The sequence below is a fragment of the Poecilia mexicana genome, unplaced genomic scaffold, assembly GCF_051168715.1.
Source record: "Poecilia mexicana isolate PSO_F unplaced genomic scaffold, ASM5116871v1 scaffold_3, whole genome shotgun sequence".
Classification (NCBI taxonomy): Eukaryota; Metazoa; Chordata; class Actinopteri; order Cyprinodontiformes; family Poeciliidae; genus Poecilia; species Poecilia mexicana.
In genome coordinates, this window is record NW_028263372.1 from 24,956,723 (window position 1) to 24,981,186 (window position 24,464).

The 24,464-nt window shown below is 40.1% G+C and overlaps 2 protein-coding genes across 2 annotated transcripts; both read right to left on the reverse strand.

Annotated features, from left to right (window-relative positions):
- Positions 1-983: 983 nt before the first annotated feature.
- On the reverse strand, positions 984-4,809 carry acta1b (actin alpha 1, skeletal muscle b). The gene is made up of 7 exons (XM_014997706.2): positions 4,663-4,809; positions 3,752-3,888; positions 3,099-3,423; positions 2,111-2,272; positions 1,834-2,025; positions 1,564-1,745; positions 984-1,459 (listed from the first exon to the last, which is right to left on the reverse strand). Exons 2-7 carry the CDS (start codon positions 3,878-3,880, stop codon positions 1,316-1,318), a joined length of 1,134 nt encoding a protein of 377 aa, XP_014853192.1. The 5' UTR covers positions 3,881-3,888; positions 4,663-4,809; the 3' UTR covers positions 984-1,315.
- A 4,919-nt stretch (positions 4,810-9,728) lies between these two features.
- abcb10 (ATP binding cassette subfamily B member 10) lies at positions 9,729-23,946 on the reverse strand. Its single transcript, XM_014997705.2, has 14 exons — positions 23,042-23,946; positions 21,739-21,945; positions 20,849-21,051; positions 18,790-18,924; positions 18,406-18,552; positions 17,330-17,465; positions 17,159-17,254; positions 15,230-15,439; positions 14,848-14,927; positions 14,570-14,750; positions 13,516-13,559; positions 13,215-13,249; positions 13,052-13,110; positions 9,729-12,252 (listed from the first exon to the last, which is right to left on the reverse strand). The coding sequence occupies exons 1-14, from the start codon at positions 23,433-23,435 to the stop codon at positions 12,059-12,061; spliced, it is 2,121 nt and encodes a 706-aa protein (XP_014853191.2). The 5' UTR covers positions 23,436-23,946; the 3' UTR covers positions 9,729-12,058.
- Positions 23,947-24,464: the final 518 nt, after the last annotated feature.

Genomic DNA, 24,464 nt, shown 5'->3' on the forward strand with positions numbered 1-24,464 from the left:
AGAAATTTAAAAATGTAAAGCTCTGGAATAAATGAAGAGCCCACTGCACTGAAAACCTCCTGGCTATTCCACCAAATACTGATTTCTGAACTCTTCCTGAGTTAAAACATTAGTGCTGTTATTTATAAATAATCATGAACTTGTTTTCTTTGCATTAGGTCTGAAACCTCTGCATTGTTTTCGTTATTTTCACCATTTCTCATTTTCTGCAAATAAAAACTAAATTTTTGCTTGGAATTTCAGAGACATGTTGTCAGTAGTTTATAGAATAAAATAACAATAACAATGTTCATTGTTTTCAAAACGTTTTCAATTAGAAATTTGGACACTTATAGTGGAAACCAGATATTGTTATTTTTGAGGAAAAATATGTAATTTCTTATAAGAGGTTAAAAGTCAGTGGCGGATTTTATTGGAAAACCTTTTTATGTTTTATGCTGCATGTCGGTCACTAATGTAGTTATTTTTGTGTTCAAGAGTCATGTGGAGGAATTGATTAATTGATCGATTCAGTGATGATGTTGATGTTTGATCCTCTCAGGTTCAGATGAAACTCACTTCCACCAAAGGAAAGAAAATCAAATTTACAAATATATCAGATAGGAAAAAAGAGAAAGTGAGCTTTTGATCGCTAAAACCGGCATTTAAGAGGTGAAAAATTAAGAAAATTTCTACGTTTTTTGGAGAGATGGAACTGACAATTAAGAGTTATAATATCAAACCATTTATAGTAATATGTTTTGCATGTTAAGAACTGAAGTTAAGCTCAGAATTTATTGTTTTAAAAAAGGAAAAGTCACATTATCTTTTTGTGGCAGTTTTTAAAATTTTGTCCAGATTTATCACAAATACTCCAAAAGTTCAGCTCTTGGTTTAATTTTAGGTCGTTTTTAAAGGAAACCCTGAGCTTCGATTCATTTTCACTGCATTTTTAGTTTCTCCACCCTCCCCTTTAAGAGAAAACCAAGGCCAGGGGCGAAAAATACCAAATAATGGACTTTAATAAATTATCAATATGTATATACACTTACATTCACATGTGTTGGGCAACATGTCGTTGTTATTTCTTTTTTTATTAAAGTTTTTTTGGTGTATGCATGGTTCAGTGGTTGTTTTCACAGCCTTTCTCCGTGCAACACAGACAACAAACAGCTATGAAATATGCAGATTTTAAACCAATATAAATTGCATATGGATGTCAACAGCGCAAACAGCCAGTCCATTGACAGCAGAGTGTTGCTGTGCCGCAGAGCTCTTCCTTCCTCCTCGCTCGTTCTCCAGGCTGCCGGTGGTGATGGAGAAGAAGATGGAGGATTTAGAAGCACTTCCTGTGGACAATGCTGGGGCCGGCCTCGTCGTACTCCTGCTTGGAGATCCACATCTGCTGGAAGGTGGACAGGGAAGCCAGGATGGAGCCACCGATCCAGACGGAGTACTTCCTCTCGGGAGGAGCAATGATCTAGAGAGAGGAAAGGAAGGCGGCGGGAGTTTAGTTAAAAAACCAGTCAAGAAGCTAAAATTTGTTCGTAAAAAAAAAAAAAGGCTGTGATCTGGTTTGTTTACCTTGATCTTCATGGTGCTGGGGGCCAGGGCAGTGATCTCCTTCTGCATACGGTCAGCAATACCAGGGTACATGGTGGTACCGCCGGAGAGCACATTGTTGGCATACAGATCCTTACGGATGTCAATGTCGCACTTCATGATGCTGTTGTAGGCAGTCTCATGGATGCCAGCGGACTCCATTCCTGGTCAGGTGAGAGCGCAAGTGTTAGGAGGACTAACGTAGAGTCATGGTTGCCATTTTAAGACGAAGAAGAAGAACATTTGGAGTACCGATGAAGGAAGGCTGGAAGAGGGTCTCGGGGCAACGGAACCTCTCGTTACCGATGGTGATGACCTGACCGTCGGGAAGCTCGTAGCTCTTCTCCAGGGAGGAGGAGGAGGCAGCGGTGGCCATCTCGTTCTCGAAGTCCAGGGCCACGTAGCACAGCTTCTCCTTGATGTCGCGCACGATCTCACGCTCAGCTGCAGGGAGGAAGATCCATGAGTTATTATTCAGAGAGCCAAAGAGCGGCGGCTCAGTAAACATGCGCTAAGGTGAGTCCCTCACCGGTGGTCACGAAAGAGTAGCCACGCTCAGTCAGGATCTTCATCAGGTAGTCGGTCAGATCGCGACCAGCCAGGTCCAGACGCATGATGGCGTGGGGCAGGGCGTAACCCTCATAGACTGGGACGTTGTGGGTCACACCATCACCAGCATCCAGCACAATACCTGAGAGGAGGCAAGAGAGTGAGGTTAGTAAAGCTCGAGTAATCCTAAAAAACAAACAAACATCTCAAAACTACATAACATGATGTGACGGTATGTGCATAGATTCTGAAAGAAATTCTGTGCGTAAAGTCTGTGCGTAAAATTGTCCGATCTGAAAAATACTCAGGTAGTTTGTGTGTATCTTTGTGAGGAGTTGCAGCGGAGAAAATCTCGAACGATCCTTCAAAAAAAAAAATCTTAAAACTATTAAACATAATGCGACGTGTTGCGACTAATGTAGGTGCGTAAATATTCAAAGAAATGTTTTGCGTAAAATTATCCATTCTGAAAAATACTCAGGAAAAATGTGTATCTTTTTGAGGAGTCGCAGCGTAGAAAATCCCCAGTGATCTTAAAACTGTATATATCTTAAAACTGTAGATGGGATGCGACTAAAGTCTGAGTGTGAATATTCAAGGAAATGTGCGTAAAGTTATCCAATCTGAAAAAATATTCAATTCAGCGGACCTTTGTGAAAAGTCGCTTCTGAGTTGATGCAAGAGGATGAGTTTAGTAAGACTTAAAAATAATCACAACGATGTGACTAAAGTATGTGTAAAAGTGTTCAAAGAAAGGTGCGTAAAGTTATCCAGTAGGTAAATTGTATGGCTCTTTGTGAGGAGTTGGTGCGGGAAAAAAAAAATCCCGAGTCATCCTGAAAAGAATCTTAAAACTATTAATCATGATGCGACTAAAGTATGTGCGTAAACATTCCAAGAAATGTTGTGCGTAAAGGTTTCTAATCTGAAGACTCTTCAGGTAAGTTGTTTGTAGCTGTTGTTCTCACCAGTGGTACGGCCGGAAGCGTACAGGGACAGCACAGCCTGGATGGCCACATACATGGCGGGGACGTTGAAGGTCTCAAACATGATCTGGGTCATCTTCTCCCTGTTGGCCTTGGGGTTCAGGGGGGCCTCAGTGAGCAGGGTTGGGTGCTCCTCGGGGGCCACTCTCAGCTCGTTGTAGAAGGTGTGGTGCCAGATCTTCTCCATGTCGTCCCAGTTGGTGATGATGCCGTGCTCGATGGGGTACTTCAGAGTCAGGATACCCCTCTTGCTTTGGGCCTCGTCGCCGACGTAGGAGTCCTTCTGACCCATACCGACCATGACACCCTGGAGGAGGAGGGAGGGAGAAGGTTATCCATGGGGATGAGCGCAGAGGAACGACCTTTGTGCGGCTTCGCATAGCGATCATTGCGTAAATGTGCCAAATAACGGCGTGCGCCACAAAGACGGCACAAGTGACAAATTTAGTCTCAGTGACTGAGCCGCAGTTACACGGCTCACTCTGAGAAACTAAACTTAAACATGATGCTAGCCATTAAAATATTTACTAATATCTCTGCTTTTTATGTAGGTAACAGGCTCAGGTGTCATAGTTGCTACTACTAGTTTCTATTAAAGTCTAATAATTTGGAGGCTTTTCTTCTTCGTTGGTTACCTGGTGACGGGGGCGGCCGACGATGGAGGGGAACACGGCCCTGGGGGCGTCGTCTCCGGCGAAGCCAGCCTTCACCAGGCCGGAGCCGTTGTCGCACACGAGGGCGGTAGTCTCATCGTCGTCACACATGGTGGCTTCTGTCACCCAGGAGAGAAACAGGAAGATCAGAGCGCACCGAGTCACCTCACCGTGTGGGAATGATTAAATCCACGCGCAGCCTTTAAGGAACCCGCAGATTTCCTTCAGATTAAAACGACTGCGTTAATTTGACGTCTAAATTATTAAAGATAACTCCAAGGATTACAAGAATTGGGAGAATTATGCCGTTAGGAATTATAATAGGCTTTAAATGGAAAATTAAAACACTATTTGATTGGATTTAATAAACAAAAGCTGAATAGTAAATTTGACTTTAATTTTAGACAAAAAAAAATTGGGATGTTTTATTATGTAACTGGACATCATTTGGGCAATTTAAAAATTAATTTCGAGGAATTTTTAAATCACATTTTGGGTTACCTGTTCCCTCGTTGTCTGAGGAAACATACAACAAAGCACGTTGTGTGTTTTGATCTAAAAATACTTTTGAGGAATTTTTAAATCAAAATTTGGCCAAAATGAAGCCAAAATTTTGACTTAAAAATCCTCAAAATTAAAGGTAAATACCGTGAGGAAACAGATAAGGCCAACAGTAACTTTGCGCTTAATCAATGCCAATTATTACTTAGGGTTAGTCTTACAGTTTCAGATTCTTAGACTGTAACTATTCCTCTTTATCGTGTGTATTTTTCACAAACTATCTGGTCCTACACGTTCCCCGGACTCTCCGCCGGTTCTCTAAGGCCTACAGTCTGCGGCTCCGACCGGGACGAGAAGCTTCGGAAAGCGGCCGATCCTCGCAGGAGTCTTACCTTAGGTGTTTGTCTGCGGCTCGGAGAGAACGACCCAACCAGTGCTGCTGCTGAACCAGCTGGAGTCCTGGCCGCTGCCCGTCCGCCTTTTATACCGGCCGTCCACCATTCACAAAGCTCAGCACTGGCCCCCATCCCGGCCCTCGGCCATATTAGGATGCTGCCAGGCACCGGCGGCAGGAGTGGGTGGGTGGGTGTGTTCGCGGGGACAGCGGGGTTCTGGTGGGGTGGCTCTCATTGATGGGGATCCAGAGTGACGCTGGGCGCCCCCAGCGAGCAGAGCGGGCGCTCCATGTATGGGCCTGTCGCTCTGACCTCCCTTCGAGCCCCGCAGACCCACCTAGACGGCCGTATAAGGAGCCGCCGCGGGCCGCCGGGGGGTTTCTAGGGGAGATGCCAGTTGCTGCCAAGCAGGGTTATAGATTTGCTGCTAGTAGGCCTCATCCGGCCTTAAAATGGGAAAACGCTTCCCTCATGCGAACCGATTTAGGCCGCAGAGAGCAGAGCCGGGATGGTCCCGCTGAGGCTGGTGGATTCATGGAAATCAACTTGATGAAAACTTTTAGGGATTTTCTTACGTTTCTAATCTTGAAATGTGATGAATTAAACTCCTTCAGGCTTTATAAGACAATTCAAGCCCTCTCACTCACTCACTCACTCACCATGCACTGATTTCCCTCTGCAGAGCGAATCACACTCATCCCACCTGCGTACAGATGCATTTCATCCTCTGAATTAATTCAGCGCTTCATTTTTTTAAAATCTTTTTGCAGAGCACATGGCTCAGTGAGAGCTGGACCGGCCGCCAGCTGAAACCTTATCCTCCTGCAGAGGAGCCTATACTCTGCTCTGTCACTGCAGCAGCAGCCGGAATAATTATAACTCTGCTGGAGGTGGTGGAGGTGTGTGTGTGTGTGTGTGTGTGTGTGTGTGTGTGTGTGTGTGTGTGTGTGTGTGTGTGTGTGTGTGTGTGTGTGTGTGTGTGTGTGTGTGAGAGAGAGAGAGAGAGAGAAATGTGGAGACTGTGTACATGTGCGCACATGCTTGTTAGTGTGTTGAAGTGCAAAGATGGCTCAATGTTCAGAGAGGAGGAGGATGGGAAGGACAGAATAATGCTTCATTTAATTTAATTTCAGTCCTTTGATTAGGACAGTGCACATTAACCTACATTAATACAACCCAGAGGAATGTAAATCAGCTCAAATTCAACCTTTGCACAAAAGCTAAACTGTTATAGGACGGATGTTATTTGGGAAACTCAACTGGAAAAATTTAAAGACAGCCAGACTCATCAATCAGTCTTTACTTTTTAAATTCTTGGATTGTGTATGGCTTTGCATTTAAGATTTAGGGCTGTACTTTTACTAGACCACTCAAGAATCTTCATTCTCATTCGTTTTACCATCCAGGGATGTTCATGTTAGCTTCTTCACATCCCCTCTGGTCTTGATCTCTCCTCATTTGTTTCTGTTTTTTTGTCGACAAAAGAGGACAGAAAGCTTCCAGAAGTTTCCACTGGTTTCTCATCAGATCAAAAAATATTTCCCATGAGTCTTTGGGACAATCAAGACACTTTTTGTGTGTATATAGGATGAGTCATTGTTTTCCCGTGATTTTTGCCCTGGATGCCCAGGTTCTTTCCTATTATTAAATCATAAATGTTGATCTTATGGAGATTTAAACTTTGAACTTTGCTCTTTTGAGACAGAGTGGATGTCGCCTCATTTGGCTCTTGGAGTTTTATTACTGCTCTGTGGTTTCTCCGTTTGTGGATTTCTATTATTATTTTGCCTCTTCATAACCAGAAAGTACCACTGAAATAAAAAACACAATAAATCAGAACTATTAATACAAGTTAAGTCAAAGTAAATGACACTGATCCTTTTCCGTCTGATCAATGTGAATGTTCTTGAATTTCTTTATGATCTCTCAGCCTACTTCATGCTGTCAGACAGGTCCTGTTCTGCTTCTGGCTTGTAAAATTGAGCTTAACTTTTTTTTTTTTTTTTAAAAAGGGATTAACCAAACTTAATTCATGATTTAAGAAGAGCAGGTCATCAGGATAACTTCTTCTGATATGAACTTTGATTCATAAAGTCAAAGTGCGACAAAGAAGCACAAACAGAAGAAATCCCTACACTGCAAAAAATAAACAAAACAAAATATTTTCAAAAAGTTTCTAGAGCAAATATTTCAGTGTTAAGACAAAAAAACAACTCAGCTCAATAAATCAGGTTGTCTTAAATCAGTAATTATTGGATTTAGATATAAAAAGTGTCAGTTTCACGAACACATTTCTCACTTAAGCAGGAATAATGTTTCCCTGCAAGTGAAACTAGTGCATTTTATCAAGAATTACTTAGTTAAATTAAGCTTGATGAGAAGTTACCTATAAGTTAATTTTGTGTTATTTCAAGTGTACGAATATATTTACCAATACTTGGTGATATTCTGTGTTTTTGCAGTGTAAGGTTTCTAATCCCGGGAGCAGGAGGAGGCGATAAACTCTCTAAATGCTGGTGGATGGGAGCTAAATGGGTGAGGCCTCCTTTGCACTGCATGGATTAGGAAATGTGTGTTTGCAGGGGGGGGGTTGGAGCTCAGAGGCTGCAGAGCGAGAGCTGGGCTGAGCTACTTTTATGCACTTGTTGTGAGCCATTCTGAACCCGAGGGCCAGAGAAACGCCTAAAATGTAAAGGGGCTGGCAGTTGTCGGGGAAGGAGTCCCGGCGGAGGGGAGGGCGTAGGTCACAGGGGCCGCGGTGGGGGAGGAGGAGAGCGAGGCGCTGTGCGCAGACAGAGGAAGGTGGAGGAGTGTGTGCAGCAGGTGGCGGAGAGCATGAGTTCAGTCTGAGCGACGGAGAGCAGCAGATTTAGGCAGGACGGGCAGAGATTTCCAGGATCGCTGATGCAAAGTGATTTTTTTAAGAGCTTGTTTGGTTACTGACTTCCTGTTCATGTCCTCACAGGTTTAACATGGCTGAAGGTTTCTGGACGAACCCTGAAGAGACAGAAAGATCAAACCGGTTCTCCTGCAAGAAGCCCATCTCTGTACAGCATAGCAGCTTCAGTGGACTCCTCTGATTTTCTTTCCTTTTTTTTAAGAGAAATTAATTTTTTGAGGCGTAAATCTTTGACTTTTTTTGCAGAGGGACTTGGACAGGAATATCTTCAGGGATTTGCCTGAATGACTCCCTGATTATGTTATCGACATGCTAAAAATCTGCTTTCATTTTATGAATTTAGAATCAGAAACTGTGTAAATTTACCCATAAACAGTGGGTTTATATTTATATGCAGCCCTGGAAAAATTAGGGTCCACTTAAAATGATTAGTTTCTCTGGTTTTACTTTTTATAGGTAAATGTTGGAGTAAAATGAACATTGTTCTTTTATTCTATGAACTACTGACAACATGCCTCTGAAAATCCAACCAAAAATTTAGTATTGGAGACAATGAGAAATGGCCAAAATAACAAAAAGATGCAGAGCTTTCAGATCTCAAATAATACAAAGAAAACAAGTTAATATTAATTTAGAAACAATATTAATGTTTTAAAGAGTTCAGAAATATTAATATTTGGTGGAATAACCAGGTTTTCAATCAGAAAGTTTAATTTTAGTTTCATCTGACACTTTGTTTACTGTCAGCTGCAACAACATGATTTGCTGTAAAGAGAAAACTCTCTTATTCCTTCCACTCCTCCATAAGAAAAAAACTATGAATTAAGAAATGCTGGTTGTTACTGATAATTGTTCTCATTTTATGATCTTTACATGTAGAAAACTATAAAAACTCTATCCTTCCTCTTCTTCCCAATTATTTTGGAAGAAATTATGATTTATATAATAATAATAATAATAATAATAATAATAATAATAATAATAATAATAATAATAATAATAATAATAATAATAAAGAAGATCAAAGGTTGTGGTCGTAACCTGACAAAATGTTAAAACAAACAAACAAAACAAAGAATAATTACAATCACTAGATTTTGCAAAAACATGTTGAGTCTTCAACAAACTTTGGTTCTGGTCCAGATGGGACAACAACATCCTACATACATTAGTAGAGATCTGTCAACAAACCTGCTCAGAGCTGACTTCACGTTATGCGTCTCATCTGTTTTATTTTCAGACAGCAGCTCCGGGCTGAAAGTGGCGCCATCTGCTGGCAGTCTGTGAAACTTCTCTTGGTTTTCTGTTTTTGTTTCATAGAAATTAAAAGTGCAAAAGATAAGAGTCGCTCTGACAAGATGCAGTAACTATTTTTAACATGTAACCGGGTGGTTTTACTGGAAAACATAGTTTACATCCAGTGGTTGTAAATTCCCACCCGGTTTGGGCCCTTGAACACATCTAGGCCCCGTTCCCCACCTTCCCTTCCGCCAATCTGAGTGTGTTTGTTGGGTCCGTTGTTGAGTTGGCTCTCAGTCAGATGAGCGCCGTGCTCATCGGGTTGCTGTGAGAGTGTTCAGATCGTGGACATTTGATACTGGTAGGATAAATGGATTTTTGATGTCACGACTCTACCTGTCTGTATTATTGTCAGAAGATACGTCATTGTTTTCTTTTGGTATTGCAGATTGCTGTTGTTGCCTATTATGCTCCCACAAACAGTGCAGAACCAGAACAGTGCATAGCTCCTTATTTTTATTAGTTTATTGGGCACAGCCTTAGGACTGGGTTGGGGCAATGCGGGATTTTTTTTTTGTCTAACATTATTTTGTGTTTCTACTAATTTGGTTCCAATTGCTTCTAGTATTGTCCTGGGTTTGTGAGCTTTGAGTTTTAAATTAGAATAATGTCTATTTTTAATATTGTAAAAGAATGTATAAATAAAATATATTTTGTATACTATTTCTGTTTCCTCATTCTCAGCCAGACCTACCTGGGTATAATTAATTGGGAAACTCTAGACCACTTGATATTTCAGTGGTCTACCAGTTGGCTTTAGGGCCACGTCCTCAGTCACGATCCGGGTTCTTTCCCGTGTTACAAACATACTGGGCCTAAAAACAACAAAATAAATATAAAACACGCAAAGCAAAAAAACTAAAAATTAATATTCCACTTCATTTATTTTTGGAAATAATACTTTATATGGATAAAATTTAGGTGATGTTTATACAGCTTCATATTAAAACCTTTTAAAAATGAACACATTCGTACTTCCTGTGACATACATTGATCCTACATTGACAAACAAATTAATCTGAAAATTTATTCCAACCTGAAGTGAATCAGATAAGCTCAATTTCATTTCCTTCTTTTTAAACATTCACTAAACACAAAAAAGATAAAACAGGAAACTAAAAACGTAGTCAAAAGAATAATAAACACAATGATGGAAAACTAATCTGAATAGAGGCTAAAACAAGACACTTTTAAATTGAAGAAACTATAAAATGAACAAAAAACATAAACTGGTCTCATTTTCTGCACCATACAATCTACAAACTTAAATCAATAAATATTTAATGACTCCACATTTACAAAACCACAAACTAACAGACACAAAATTAAGATTTAGTGAAAGTTCAGCGGTGGATTTGTTCTGTTTCCACATTAAAAAATACTTTTATATTAAAAGGACGTCATTCAATAACATGATCAGAGCGGTTCTGTCATGGCAGTACTTGCATCAAAGGTGCACAATTGTTTTGCCCTTCTTTGTAAAACTATAAACATATATACTAGAGGTTATATTTTTACAGTTCAACACAGGGGGGCACAATCTTATGGCATTTGGGGGGGAAAAAAGCAATAAAAATGTTTGGTGCTTCCACTTGGATTTTCATTTGAAAGTCAGATATTGCAAAAAAGAGGGGATTTAATCCAGACTTTTTAAATGTTTCATGGAGAGAATTATTCCTTCTGGGTCTGGATTTCTTTACCAGCTGTAATATTTACTTTTCAGTGAACAGTTCAGTGGTTTTTGACATATTTATAAAGAATTAAAAGCTTTTATGATGAGATATTTACATTTCTGAGAGACATACAGTTGTTATACAGCTACTCTCTAATTTGCAACAGAAAACCTTTAAGCTGCAGTATGTAACAGATAATCTGTAAAAAGGTCGATCTCTCCCTGAGCTACTATTGCTGTCTGAAGAAATGCATTGCTCTCCCACCAAAAACAATCAATCAGAGGCAGAAGGCGGGTCTTAGCGCTGTCAATCATCCTCATGTAATCCCTGCTATGTGTTCATGGAAAATAAACAACTGTTTATCTGCCGTCATCAGTGGTCATACTAACTAGTCCGAGGATTCACGACAGGCTATGGTAGCGTCACACAGAGGGTGATTGACAGCACAAAGACCCGCCTCCTGGCTCTGATTGGTTGTTTCTAGTTATCACTGGATAAGGCGGAGAGCTTGATTTTTTTTTTCTTTTCAGATTATCTGTATCATATAAAACTGTTGAAATAGCGACAGTTTCAACAAATGTTAAGAACTTTTTCTCATGTTCATGTTTTTTTATTTGTTTTTTTTTCATCTAGACCAGGGTTGCTCAGTCGGTCCTCGAGGGCCGGCGTCCTGCATGTTTTAGTTCTCTCTCTTGTGGTAGTAACAACCTTCTCAGCATTTCAATGTTCCTCTTAGGCCTTCTAATGAGCCATCATTTGATCCAGGTGCATTAAACCAGGGAGAGAACTAAAACATGCATAATGCCAGCCCTCCAGGACCGACTTTGGACACCCCTGATCTAGACGGTTTCCTGCGCCCCCCCTGCAATGGCGCCCCCTAGGGGGCGCGCCCCACAGTTTGGGAACCTCTGCATTACATACTGCAGCTTTAAGTCGGACGACTCTGACATACGAAGCGCCTCTGATTCCGACGATGGTTTGGAAACCCGACCCGCTTTCATAAAAACGGTCAAGCTGAGCAGCTTTACAGCAGCCAGTTCAAACCAAATGTAAATGACTGGAAATTCAGATGTTGAAAGACAATTTTACATAGAAAACAATTTATAGACCAAACCTTTCCAAACAAATGAGCTCACGTTGGTCAATACCATCTTCAGTACAGTGTAAAAACCACAAATAGCTGCTTGTATTTATTCAGGCCCTAAAGAGAGCAGTAGAAAGCTTCAAGTTATAAAATAATCTGTTGTACAGACACCAGTACATAAATATACATTTAGCAGTGTTTTTGGCTGATTTGTATAAAGTGATTACACAAAGTGTTTCATAGCAATTGGGAGGGTTTGATTTAGAAATCAAACATCCAGCGAGTAAAAAGTTTGTCCTCGGATCTTACTCAGATTAAATCGGTTTCCAGGAACAAGTGAATCCCGGCTTCAGTCCAAATGTGATCCAGTCTCAGGAAATCTGTTCTCAAATCGTGGTTTCCCTCGTATTCGATTCTCCCCTCCTCATCTTCCTCTCCTCAGAGAAGCGCCCGCTGCTGTTCTTCCTGGAGAAATGCCTGCTTCTCCATCAGCTTCCTGAACAGTCCCTGCCTGTTTCCCAGCAGCTCCGTGGGCTGGCCGCACTCGGCCACCCGCCGCTGGTCCAGGACGGCGACGGAGTCGGCGTTCTTGATGGTGGACAGGCGGTGAGCGATAATCATCACTGTCCTCCCTGTTCATCAAAAGAGGGATTAGGGCTGCAACTAATGAGTATTTTAATTATTGATTAATCAATTAGTCTAACGAATAATCAGTTATTCTGATGATTAATCGATTATTCTGACGATTAATAAATTATTCTTATGATTGATTATTCTGACGATTAATCAATTATTCTTATGATTGATTATTCTGACGATTAATCAATTATTCTTATGATTGATTATTCTGATGATTAATCAATTATTCTGATTAATTGATTATTCTGACATTCAATTACGCTAACATTATTAGCATATTCAGATGATAATTCTGACAATCGGTTATTCTGACGATTAATCAATTACTCTAACATTATTTGTATATTCTGACAGTCACTTATTCTGACGATTTTTCGGTTATTCTGACAATCAATTACTCTAAAATCATAACAATATTTTAAAACTGATTATTCTCTAAATTAATCTCTAAAATTTGCCATTTAAGCAAACGGCATATTTTAGAGTCAGTTAACAATTAAAACCTTACTAATCATCATATTAATCAATTGCTGATTATTCTGATGCTTAATTGGTTAATCAAATTTAGCTTAATTACTGCTCTGAGTATGTTGTTCTTTCAGCAAATTGCAAGTTTTAGAGTCTGAATATCCACTTAATGACAAAAGCAATTACTAAATTAGTTGATTATTTCAATAGCTGATTCAACACGATTAGTTGTTTCAGTCCTAAGTGTGATTAACAAGAGTAATGATAAAAGAAGTGCAGGTTGTTTGCTTGTTTAAAGCTGTAACGACTGAATGAATGGATTACCCTCCATGAGGCGCTCCAAAGCCTCCTGAACAAGGAACTCGTTCTCAGCATCCAGCGCACTGAAGAAAAGAAAAGTTTTCGTGAACAGAACAAAACAGGAAGTGTTTTTAACCAGAAGGTGTCAGGTAAAAGCCACCACCACTGGAAGCAGACTCAGTCTCACCTGGTGGCTTCGTCCAACAGCAGGATCTTTGGGTTCTGAAAAAAAGAAACATTAAAATGACAAATTAATGTTTTTTAGGAAGAATTTCTCTACCAATTTGTAATTTATGCCCATTTACAGTGATCAGTTAGATACTTTTGTAATATTTCTTGATGTAACCCTACTTTAATCTTCCTTTTACCTCTATGCCTTATTATGTACAGAAAGGTGAATTTTGTGTTGATCTTTTCACAGAGAATTCCAATAAACAAAAAGGTAAATATAGCCGTTCATTCAAAATAAAACATGTGGCTGTGGTTACCTTGAGCAGAGCTCTGGCGATGGCTATCCTCTGCTTCTGACCACCTGACATTCAGACACAGATCAGTCGTGAGTAAAAGCTGCATCCTAGCAGTGGCAGCTTTTTATTTCCACTAGAAAGATATCCCCAAACTCATTCACACTTATCTTCTCCAGAAGCCATTTTACAGCGCATACAGACGTTAAACCAGATGACCAGACATGCAGGAGTTCCACTAGGGTTGCTAGGTAACGGGCCTGGGCTAGGCTGGGGTTGCTAGGTAACGGGTCTAAACTAGGCTAGGGTTGCTAGGTAGTGATGCAGTGCTGTGGAATGTGGCTTAAAGGGGCAGTATTATGTGAAAGTGACTTTTTTGAGCTGTAAATCATGTTATAATGTTATTCCATTATTTTTATGATGTGAAGCACTTTGCTGAAATGTGCTATACAAATAAAATGTGATTGATGAAAAGCATACCTTTTCATCAAGGCATCATGCATTAATGAATGTTGCCTTGATTCATTAATGCATGGATATTAAATAATCTGCCGTGGCAACCATTCAGCTGTACAAAACGCTGCTGAGCTTATTATGTGAGCCACTTCTCAGTGCAATGCTAGCAAAATGTTAAAGGGTTAACTGAGGAGCGATTGTGTGATCACTTCCTGAAGGCGGAGTTTTTAGAGACAATGGCCCAATTTCAAGGCGCTAAATTACAAAGAGAAATTTCTTTTAAGTCAAAAGAAATTGACTTAAAAGGATATATATAATTTTTATAACAACGTAAGATAACATTGTTACTTGATTGTGCTATAAAATGGCACTATATAGCTGGAAGATACATAATACTGCCCCTTTAACAATCTGGAGGTTTTGAAATGGCTTGTTTTCCAGACACCAAAAAAACATTAACTTATTGCCAAGCTGGATAGTTATTTCTAAGCGCTTGGTCTGTTTTTAGAAACAGTTGAGATCCAACTGGAAGCACAAAAATGTGCAAAATGTAAACTTTGCATAATATGCCCCATTTAAAGCACGGCTTCTAATCCATCCTACTGCTGCTCCAGTTCCTCACCCGACAGCAGCACTCCTTTCTCCCCCACCACAGTGTCAAACCCTTTGGGAAAGCTCTGGATGAAGTCATAGGCGTTGGCCACTCTGGCAGCGCTGTGGATGTCCTGAATGGTCACAGCGTCCGGGTCGACGGCGCCGTATGCAATGTTTTCTTTGATGGAGCAAGAAAACAAAATCGGCTCCTGGAAGAGACAAAACACAGTGACTACTGTATTCTCCTTTAAAGCCTGAATCCTTTAAGCTGCTTTCCGGTCTGGTGTTGAGCAGGTCTTTAATTACCTGGTTGACAGTCCCAATGTGATTCCTGAGCCAGTAGGGATTCAGATCCCTGATGTCATGACCGTCTATGGAAATGGTACCTGGAGAAGAGACATGTTTCATAGAGATGCAAAAATCTCCATTAACTTGGCAGCAGCACATTCATTCATGGGCTGCACTAATGCTGCTAAATCGGTTTGATCAAATAATCAAATTTTTGGCTTGTGATCATTTAATTTTTGGAAAATATGGATTTGATGGTAGGCTCAATGTCTACCATCTTGTCTGACAAGCGTTTTTTTACAGCTTTTATTCGTTTTGACTTTGAATTCAGGTCAACTCTGAATATTACGGCCATGCCAAGGATATATTTATTTTATTACGAGAATTTATTTACTCTTACCAGCGTCTGGGTCATACAGCCTGAGGAGCAGAGACACAAGGGAGGACTTCCCTGAGCCACTGGGCCCTACCACGGCCATGATGGTTCCCGCCGGGACCATGAGGTTCAGGTTCTGGAAAATATGAGCGTCCTTCCGTGTGGGGTAGGAAAAAGAGACATTGGAGAACTCCAGCTGGCCTTTCAGCTGATCTGGAGAAAGGATCCGTCCCTCTGTAAAGGAGTGGAGTAAATAAAAACAGATAATCTGAAATATTGTTAAAAGAAAAGCAATGTAATGGAGAAGACATTGCTTTTTTTAGCCAAAAACCACAATGGGTTTTGTTAAAGACCAATAAAAAAAAAAACAAACAAAAAAAACAAACCTTATACCTTGAAGAAAAATTCATACTTTTTGAATTCTTTCAAATTTTTTCACATTACAAAAACTACCTTCAACAACTTTTATTGAGATTGTTTTGCTATGCATGTACAAACACAAAATCAGGTAAAGTAGAAGCTAGAAAGGAAAGGAAAATTAATTTTGGCCTTGTTTTTTTTATTGTGTAAATTCATTTCCATAAACATCAACGTCCCATTGAAGAAAATGTATAAATCCTCCTTTTGTTTTCTTTGTATTAAAACCTAAAAACATAAATAAAAGTGGTGGTTATTTAAAAATGACCACAAATAGCCTATAGTATGTATTTATTATTAAAAATTGTAAATAAATACCTACAGAACAAACAGTCATTTTACATTTGCTGCTTTAACCAAGTTTTAGGGCAGAAACGGCTCTTTGGTTTGTAAAGTTTGCAGTTAACTGGTTTAACACATTACAACTAAATAAAACAGTTTTATTTTAACAATATTATAGATGTGAAGTTGGTTAAAACTGGTTTATTTATTCTTCCAGTTCATTTAGTTTAGTCAACAAGTTTCTCCAGACATTTATTGGCGCTTTGCTCTTGGCAGTTGGTGGTTACCGTAGCAACCGGTAACAAACGGCTCCTCCCCCTTTTTTCTGTTGCCATTGGTAACTGTGGGGCAGAAGCTGCTGGACTGGTTCTCTTGTTAAAATAAATACAGTGAACCTGAATGTGCCTGTCCTGAAGTCGACCTACTGGACCTGAGATGAACATAAACAGGTTTCACTTTTCTTTTTAACGTGGCGTATAGTTCAGTTTAGTTGAAGGGGTTTAGATAGTTTTACAAGACATGTATGTCATAGTCTAATTTTTAACATTCAGGATGCTAAGTTTAGGAGCCAAAACAGACATAAAAATCACTAATGGACATAGCTGGGTAGTAACTAGTTATATTTACTCAAATAAATCAACTTGAGTAACTTTTTTTGAAAAAAAAAAAAATAAAATAATAAAATAAATAAAAATAAATAAATAAATAAATAAATAATTCTTTTAGGAGTATATTTACTACGCTGTAATTTTTACTTTTACTTGAGTAATTTTACTCTGAAGTATTTTTTACTCTTACTCGAGTAAATTTCTGGATTCTCTACCCACTGAATTAAAAGCAAACATATTTCAACCACAAATTCATCAGACACAGACACACACCTGCAGTTTCTTGTTTTTTTTATTGAAAGAAACTGATCTGGAAAAAATATATATATTTTTTATATTTTTGTTACATGTTTGAATTATTGTCATTTTGGTTCTTTAAAATACTAAAATTTGACCTTAACTTTATATTTTGGTCTGTCTGAATGTAATTTTTAGATATGAAATGATTGATAATTTAATCAGTTACTCATTACTTGAGTAGACTTTTTTTTTTTTTTTTTACCAAATACTGTTTTACTCTTACTTGAGTAATTTTGTGGATGACTACTGTTTACTTTTACTTGAGTAAAATATGCTGAAGTAGTGCTACTCTTACTTGGCTACTGTGCTAATGGATAACTGAGAAGAGAAATGTGTTTTTACAAACCATTTAGAGGAAACTCAGGCTTCCTGTCCAGCAGCTCCCAGAGTCTGGTTCCGGCTCCAAAACCTTTCATCAGCTCTGAATAGAACGAACTTAGACCTGCACACAAACACCCCATCAGTCACAGACCCTGTTTATCACACAACGTGCATCAGAGAGCAGTCCTGGAGTTACCTGCGATGCTGATGCCCACCCAGAAGGTGTACATGAGGAAGGAGGAGAGCTCCCCCACCGTCATGTACTGACTGGCCGTCAGGAGGCCTCCTTTGTAGAGCACCGACAGGATCATGAGGTTACCGCTCAGACCAGTCTAGGACATAAACACATGCATCGTTTTACTTAATTACAACAGCATCTGGTGCAACCGACAGTGATTACACAAAGAGAACCTGCTAAAAGTCTCCATGACAAAACTTCCCCTTGACACCACCAACTAATAAAAGTTTACAAACCAAAAAAACACATACACACTTAGAGATAAAGTCCAGTTGTAAAATGGGTTGTCTAACTTGTAAATTGTTTTTCTTTTTTTTTTTTTAAAGGGTGATCTATTATGCTTCCTCAAACAGGTTAGGATAGATCTATGGTCTACACAAAACATTTTTGAACATTTTTGCCTATTTTGAGCTTATTTAGGGCCTTTAAACTCTAAATCCAAATAAGCTACTGCTGACCAAAACCTCTAACTCAATGTTTCCCCTCAGACAAAAAAAAAAAAAGGCTGCAAACAGACTTGCAATCATATAGCAGGAGATCTTTGAAAAGCAGAAGTGGGGCCTCCTGCACAACTAATGCAACAAGTTTATGGGTGGTAAAGTCAACAACAAAACACTTGTCTTTTCCAGGAGCCATTGTACAGCACATAAAGCAGTAAAACCAGCTGACCAAGTGATGGAACTCAAATTGGGTTGCTAGGGAAGAGGCTGTGCTCAGCCAGGGTTGCTAGGTAACAGCACAAAGCCCATTGAATATGACTTAACAATCAGGAGGTTTCAAAAACGGCTCATTTTCCAGACACCAAAAACATTAACTTGCCAAAAAGCGGCTGGATGTTGTTGTTTCTTTTTTAAGTGCTTGGTTTGCAGTAGAAACCCAAATGGAAGTATAAAAATGTACAAAATTTGAATTTTGCATAACAATACTCCTGTCATGGCAGAGTATTATTCAGTGAAAAAAAACACAGCGGAATCCAGTGCGCAATACCTCCTGCCATCACTGTGGGTTTGTGTCACGACTGTTGCCACACTTACCACTCCAAAGAACCCGGATCGGATGACGGCCTCCTTCCTGGCCAGACTCAGGACATAGTCCGTCTTCTGTGTGTACTTGTCCACCTCTGACAGCTCCTTACCAAAGGCCCGAACCGTCCGGATGTTGCCAATCCGCTCCTCTGCCAGCTGCACGCACAGTTTTATTAGGCTTATTGAACTTTATCTCCAGTTTTAATTAAGTTACAACAGGCAGAGCGGGCTTTAAATCACATCGATACAAACTGAGGCCTTAGCAAACACTGGTTGGTAAAGGGTCACATTAAAATAAGAGGGAAGAAAGATGTAACACTGAGCATAAAAACAAATTAATATAAAGTAAAAAACAACAACCCTGAAACCACTTTTTGCTGTCGGCCTGCGTACCTGTGTCGCTTGTGCAAGTGCATCTTGTGTTCGTTTGGAGATGGAGCGAAGGTATCGTCCGTAGATAATGGCAAGAACAGTGATGGGAGGAACAATCATCAAAATGAAACTCGCAAGACTGGGAGAGACGTAGAACTGGAAGAAAACAACGAGAAAGCTGCAATTAGTGGAAAAACAAACAAAAACAGGAGTATAAAGACATCAACAGATTAATTAAATACACACTGTGGTAAGATTTTTTATAAGGAATACACAAAGATAGACTCTATAGATATTTCTTCATTTTTCTTATTTATAAGAAAAATAAGAAAAATGGTTCGGGCACCCGAACCAAACTGGTTTATTTCACATACACTAAATGCAATAAACTGATAATTAAAAATGCATTTGTCCTCACAGACAAGGCATAACTTCCTGAAAAACAAGAAAACTCTCTAGTAACTAAACCAGACCAGCATCTCCTCAGTGTAGCAGGTGCAAATAAATCCAACAACGTATTAATGCCAGTTAAACAGAGTCACACCATGAAAATTAGTTGTGAATTGGTGGGATATAAATAAACTGAACTGGATTGAAGCAACAGAGCTGTTGCTGTGTTGTGAATGTGGAGAGCTCACAGTCTAATAATAATAAAAGGATCAGCGATCTCCTCATTCTGACTGCAGGAACCGATAAGTAGTTTCAGGGAATCCTTTAACTTCCTCATTATTGAAAACATGAGAGCAAACCTTGTATTAATGACTTACTTTCTGTTAGGTGGAAAAATAAACAAATTGAAAAGAGAAAGCAAATAATGTAATAAAATAGAACAAGTTTTATAATCTTTATTTAAGGAATGAGTTAAAGAAATCTAATAAATATAAAACAGGCAGAGCAGGAAGGAAACCGGAAGCGATCCATTTCCTTCTAGGTATAATTAGCTTTCCTGTGAATCACTTTTATCGTGCCAGAGACTATATTTAGTAACTTGACTGAAACTCGCTTCACTTATACAGGAAGGACACAATGAAGAGGACAAGAAGATGTCAAGACAATGAAAACAATTCCCAATACGGAGCGATGAATACGCTCAGTTTGCCAACTACCAGCAGAATGACCACAACCTGAACATGTGGGATGTTTACACAAAAATACCATCCAAAATATCACCAAGGCAAGTTTCTCTACCATGCCTCCTTGAACAGGTCAGGTTAGGATACGTCTACCGGCCACACAAAACATGTCCATTACATTTTCATTACAAGGTCATTCTCACATAAAGAGATTTCAGTTTGATTAGTTCTGTTGGTTTTGAGGTCTGGCGACCTGCCAGGCTTAAAATACACTGGGGAAAAGCAGAAGTGGAGCCTCCTGCACAACCAACAAGAATCCAGCAAGTAGTTCCTGGATGATGTCAACAGCAAAACACTTGTCTTTTCCAGCAGCCATTGTACAGCGCATGCATTAGTAAAACCAGCTGACCAAACGTGATGGAACTTGGCTTGGGTTGCTAGGTAACGGGCTGTGCTCAGTCGAGATTGCCAGGTAACGGGCTGTGCTCAGTCGAGGTTGCCAGGTAACGGGCTGGGCTCAGTCGGGGTTGCCAGGTAACGGGCTGGGCTCAGTCGGGGTTGCCAGGTAACGGGCTGGGCTCAGTCGGGGTTGCCAAGTAACGGGCTGGGCTCAGTCGAGGTTGCCAGGTAATGGGCTGGGCTCAGTCGGGGTTGCTAGGTAACGGGCTGTGCTCAGTCAGGGTTGCTAGGTAACAGAACAGTGCCTGTTGAATTTGACTCAACAATCCGGAGGTTTCAAAACAACTCATTTTCCCAAACACTAAAAAACATTAACTTACTGCCAAAAATTGGCTGGTGGTTATTTTTAAATGCTTGGGTTTTTAAAATCAGTTCAGACCGAAATGGAAATACAAAAAAAGCATGAATTTTGGATAATTGGTCCCCCGCTTTAACATTTTAAAAACCCTTCTGTGGATTTAACAGCTTTCTTTCAGATTCTTCAAACTGCTCTCTGTCCTGCCTCGAAGTGGCTGCAGCTTGTTTATTCGGCCCAAGACGCGACTTACCATCATGCTGACGCCGCCCACTGCCTGGGCGACGGCTCTCAGCCCGTCTGACAGGTTGTCTGTGATCGAGTGGCCCACCACCGACGTGTCGGACGACAACCTGTTGATGAGCTCTCCGGTCTTGTTCTTGTCAAAAAAAGCCACTTCCTGCCTGAGGACGGCGGAGAAAACCGCGGCTCGGAGATTACGGACTATCTGCTGGCCTGGGGTAAGAGGAGAGGAAAGATTATTTTGACAATTTATTTATTAAACAGATTTTAAAAAACTGGCACATTCTGCAGGTTTTTAATTTGAGCCTTATTTCATCTGATACTAGAAATACATTAAAAGATTGAAGTAAACAGATAATACAATTATTTTAAAAAATGAAAATAAACACCTTATTGCCTAAAATGAAATAGCATAGCATTCCTTTAGTGAACGCTTGATTATTTGTAGCAAAGGATTCATTAACATCAACAAGTGAAAAGCTCAGCTCTTCCTGCTCGCCTTAACATCAGTACAGTGTACAGCTGATCTACTGATATTATTTGGATTAACTGATTAATAATTGGATTGAAAACGGTGCTAACAGGAGATTTTATTTACAAAAGTTGAACCAAGTGAAGTTAAAACTGCCACTTGAGGATTTGAACATATTTACAGACAAGTTTTTTGTTTAAAATGCAAAATGTATTTATTTTTTGTTCAGATTCGTCTTAATTACTGCTCTGAGTGTGTTGTTCTTCAGTTAACTAAATTATTTAATGATTATTTCAATAATCAATTTATCCGACAAACTGTTTCAGCCTTGCTCGGAGTAAAACTATGCTGTGTACCCAAGAGCTTTGCCCGTTTCTAAGTAACGCACGACGTCTTCAAGCGGATCCTTCATGTGCCGCTCGACTCACCTGAGGCTTCCATCAGGTAAACTCTGGCAGCGTTCGCCGCGCCGCCGCACAGGAAAACCCCGGTCAGCATGAGGCAGAGGGACGTCAGAGACGCCGTCATCGTCTCCATGTCTGCGCCGGACGTATAGATGGTGTCTATGACTCGGCCCAGGAAGAAGGGAGCCGACATGGTCACGGTGCTGGAGACGGTGAGGAAGCCAACGCCGGCTGGAGGAGCAAGAAGCCAAAAACACGCAGGAAGAAATCTGGATCAAAAACTAAACAGTCAAGTGTTTTTCCAGGGAAGCAGTGAACGTAGGTTACATTTTCTATGCGTTTGGGCAACTGAGCATCAAAAATGTACAGAAATAGCTGCAGAAAATTACACAGGTTGATAAACTTTGCAGGAGGAGTGCAAACTGGATGTAAATAACTTTGAGTGAATTCATCATTTAACTTGGACAGTCCATTTCCATTTATTTATATTTAAATGAATTAATGTAACTAAACCAACAATGTGACATCACTGATGTAAGCGTGAAATAACCAGTCTGCTATAGAGTCATTGAAATTCACTGTAGGCTCTTTGGGTAACTGAAACTATTAGGCTGATTAGGCTGTTTGGGACGGCACTATGACAAGGTGTCATCAGGACAAAACTCAAATATTTTTCCTTGACGAACCTCTTTAAACGTTTGGATGCAAGTTCATTTCATATGTTTTTGTTCATGTTTATTCTTTTTATGTTAAAAATGTATGTGGACAACACTTCAAGACTATAATGTTTAGTAAGATGTTACTTCAAAGCAAAATGGAGCAAATCACCTGGGCCAGACTTTAGAAATGGCTTTTTTAAAGGGGAGACCTACAGATTTTTTAAAATTTATTTATTTATTTTATGAATGTTTTTTTTTTTCAGACATTGTTCTTTATACAAGTGTCATAGGCCCTTATCAGGTGAGTTGTAATAATATTTTGGGATATTTATGAATATAAACAGTTCTCAAGGATTTGAAAATTATGAATTTATAACATTTTTTGGGAACAACGTGGAGCTTCTGGCCAAAGGATGCATTAAACCCACCATCATCAGTTCACACTCAATTTTACAGATTAATGCACTGTAGTTTACATTAGTTAAATATTTTTTTCCTTAGTGCATAGGGCACCAATTCGGTTTCCAGCCCAGGGGCCGTAAACGTTGTGAATCTGGCCCTGCAAGTCACTGTAATAGTAACTTATATGCTGCTTCTAGTAAAGGTAAAGTATGAAGTGATTAATCTGTGATCCGAGTCATTATTTTAGCCTTTTATCTGCAGATTACCTGCCAGTCTCCATCTCTCCGGGTAAGCGAGAGCCAGAATCCGTTTAACATCATCCAGAGGGACGGTGGTCGGAGTCCGCTGACTCTCCCCGTCCATCTGGCTCTTCGCGGACTCAGCAGGTGTGGAGGCCGCCGACGAGCTGGCGAAAGCAACAGGTGTGTGCGCGACAGTCCGTCCACGGAGGGAAGAGAGTCCGCTGGTAAACCCGCTGCAGGACAGGACAGAGAGGGCGGGACTGGGTGGTGGACATGCGGAGGTCTTCAGCCCGGCGGACTGCCTCTTCCCCCGGTGGGAAGCTGAAAGGATCGTCCGGTGCTCCAGGCACAGCAACCTGGACTGGGCCAGCTTTAATTTATTTAAGTGCATCCTGTTCATGCGAATTAAAAGCCTCATTGTGCCAGCGGTGAGGCTGTAATTTAACAAATCTGATTATACTGATGTCTCACAGAGACATTCAGAGCCGCTGACTGACTGACAGCGTCGACGCGGTTCTGGTTCGGTCCACTCGAAGCAGAGTCCCTCAGCACTCCATATCCTCAGCTGTGACGCTTGTCGTCGCTACATTGCGGGGTCTTTTAGACCGTTATTGTAGACTTTATCAGCCCCTGGCAGCCGCCTTTCACCCAGTTTATCTCTTATCACTGACCAGCTCCCAACACCCTGCTGCCGCCTGTCACTATCATCTGCGCCGACGGCCACCTGGAGCGCAAACAGCAGCGACTGAAAACCGACTTAACATCCGGGAAAGCCCCGCCAAATTCAGTCTAAATCCAGCCGGAAGGAGCTGGAATCACATAAACATTAAAGGTGACCCTCTTTGGCTCGCAGGTTAGAGTAATTCACGATACATCCGCCTCGGTGAGGATGATGATGTAAGAAAACTTTCCCAGACAGAACTAAGCGAACCCAGAGCGAACAAGCCCAAACACAACACGGTTGTTCTTTTTCTGTCTTTTAAATGGCTGTTGCCAAGCAACATTTAAGTGCGCATTACCGCCACCAACTGGGATGGGGTGTTATGGAACCCACAGTGTGGATCGGGGTAAATTTTTTTGGGAAAAAAATACGCTTAGGATCAGTTTTACAAGGAGATTTACTTTTACTTGAGCAAAATTATTATGACGAAGTACTACTATCTGAGTAAAATTTCTGGGCACTATTACTCACTTTGAGTAACTTCACAAAATGACAAAATGAAGAATAAACTTATTTATTTATTTATTTATTTATTTATTTATTTATTTATTTATTTATTTATTTATTTATTTATTTATTTATTATTATTATGATGATGATGAATGAATGAATTAGTTAATTAATTCATTAATTAGTTTTTTTTTATCTTGGTGCATGTAAACCTTAGTCCTAACCTAATTGCTCATAGTCATATAGAGGAAGAAAAGTTAAACATTTCTGAATAAA

Excerpts from the sequence above, each read along its gene's own strand:
- acta1b (XM_014997706.2), bottom strand. The coding sequence starts at position 3,880 with ATGTGTGACGACGATGAGACTACCGCCCTCGTGTGCGACAACGGCTCC. Across the intron at positions 2,026-2,110 it reads CTACTCTTTCGTGACCACCG|CTGAGCGTGAGATCGTGCGC; the intron begins GTGAGGGACTCA and ends TCCTCCCTGCAG. Across the intron at positions 1,460-1,563 it reads CCAGCACCATGAAGATCAAG|ATCATTGCTCCTCCCGAGAG; the intron begins GTAAACAAACCA and ends TCCTCTCTCTAG.
- abcb10 (XM_014997705.2), bottom strand. The coding sequence starts at position 23,435 with ATGAGGCTTTTAATTCGCATGAACAGGATGCACTTAAATAAATTAAAG. Across the intron at positions 14,928-15,229 it reads GCTGTATGACCCAGACGCTG|GTACCATTTCCATAGACGGT; the intron begins GTAAGAGTAAAT and ends TCTCTTCTCCAG. Across the intron at positions 14,751-14,847 it reads ACATTGGGACTGTCAACCAG|GAGCCGATTTTGTTTTCTTG; the intron begins GTAATTAAAGAC and ends TGTCTCTTCCAG.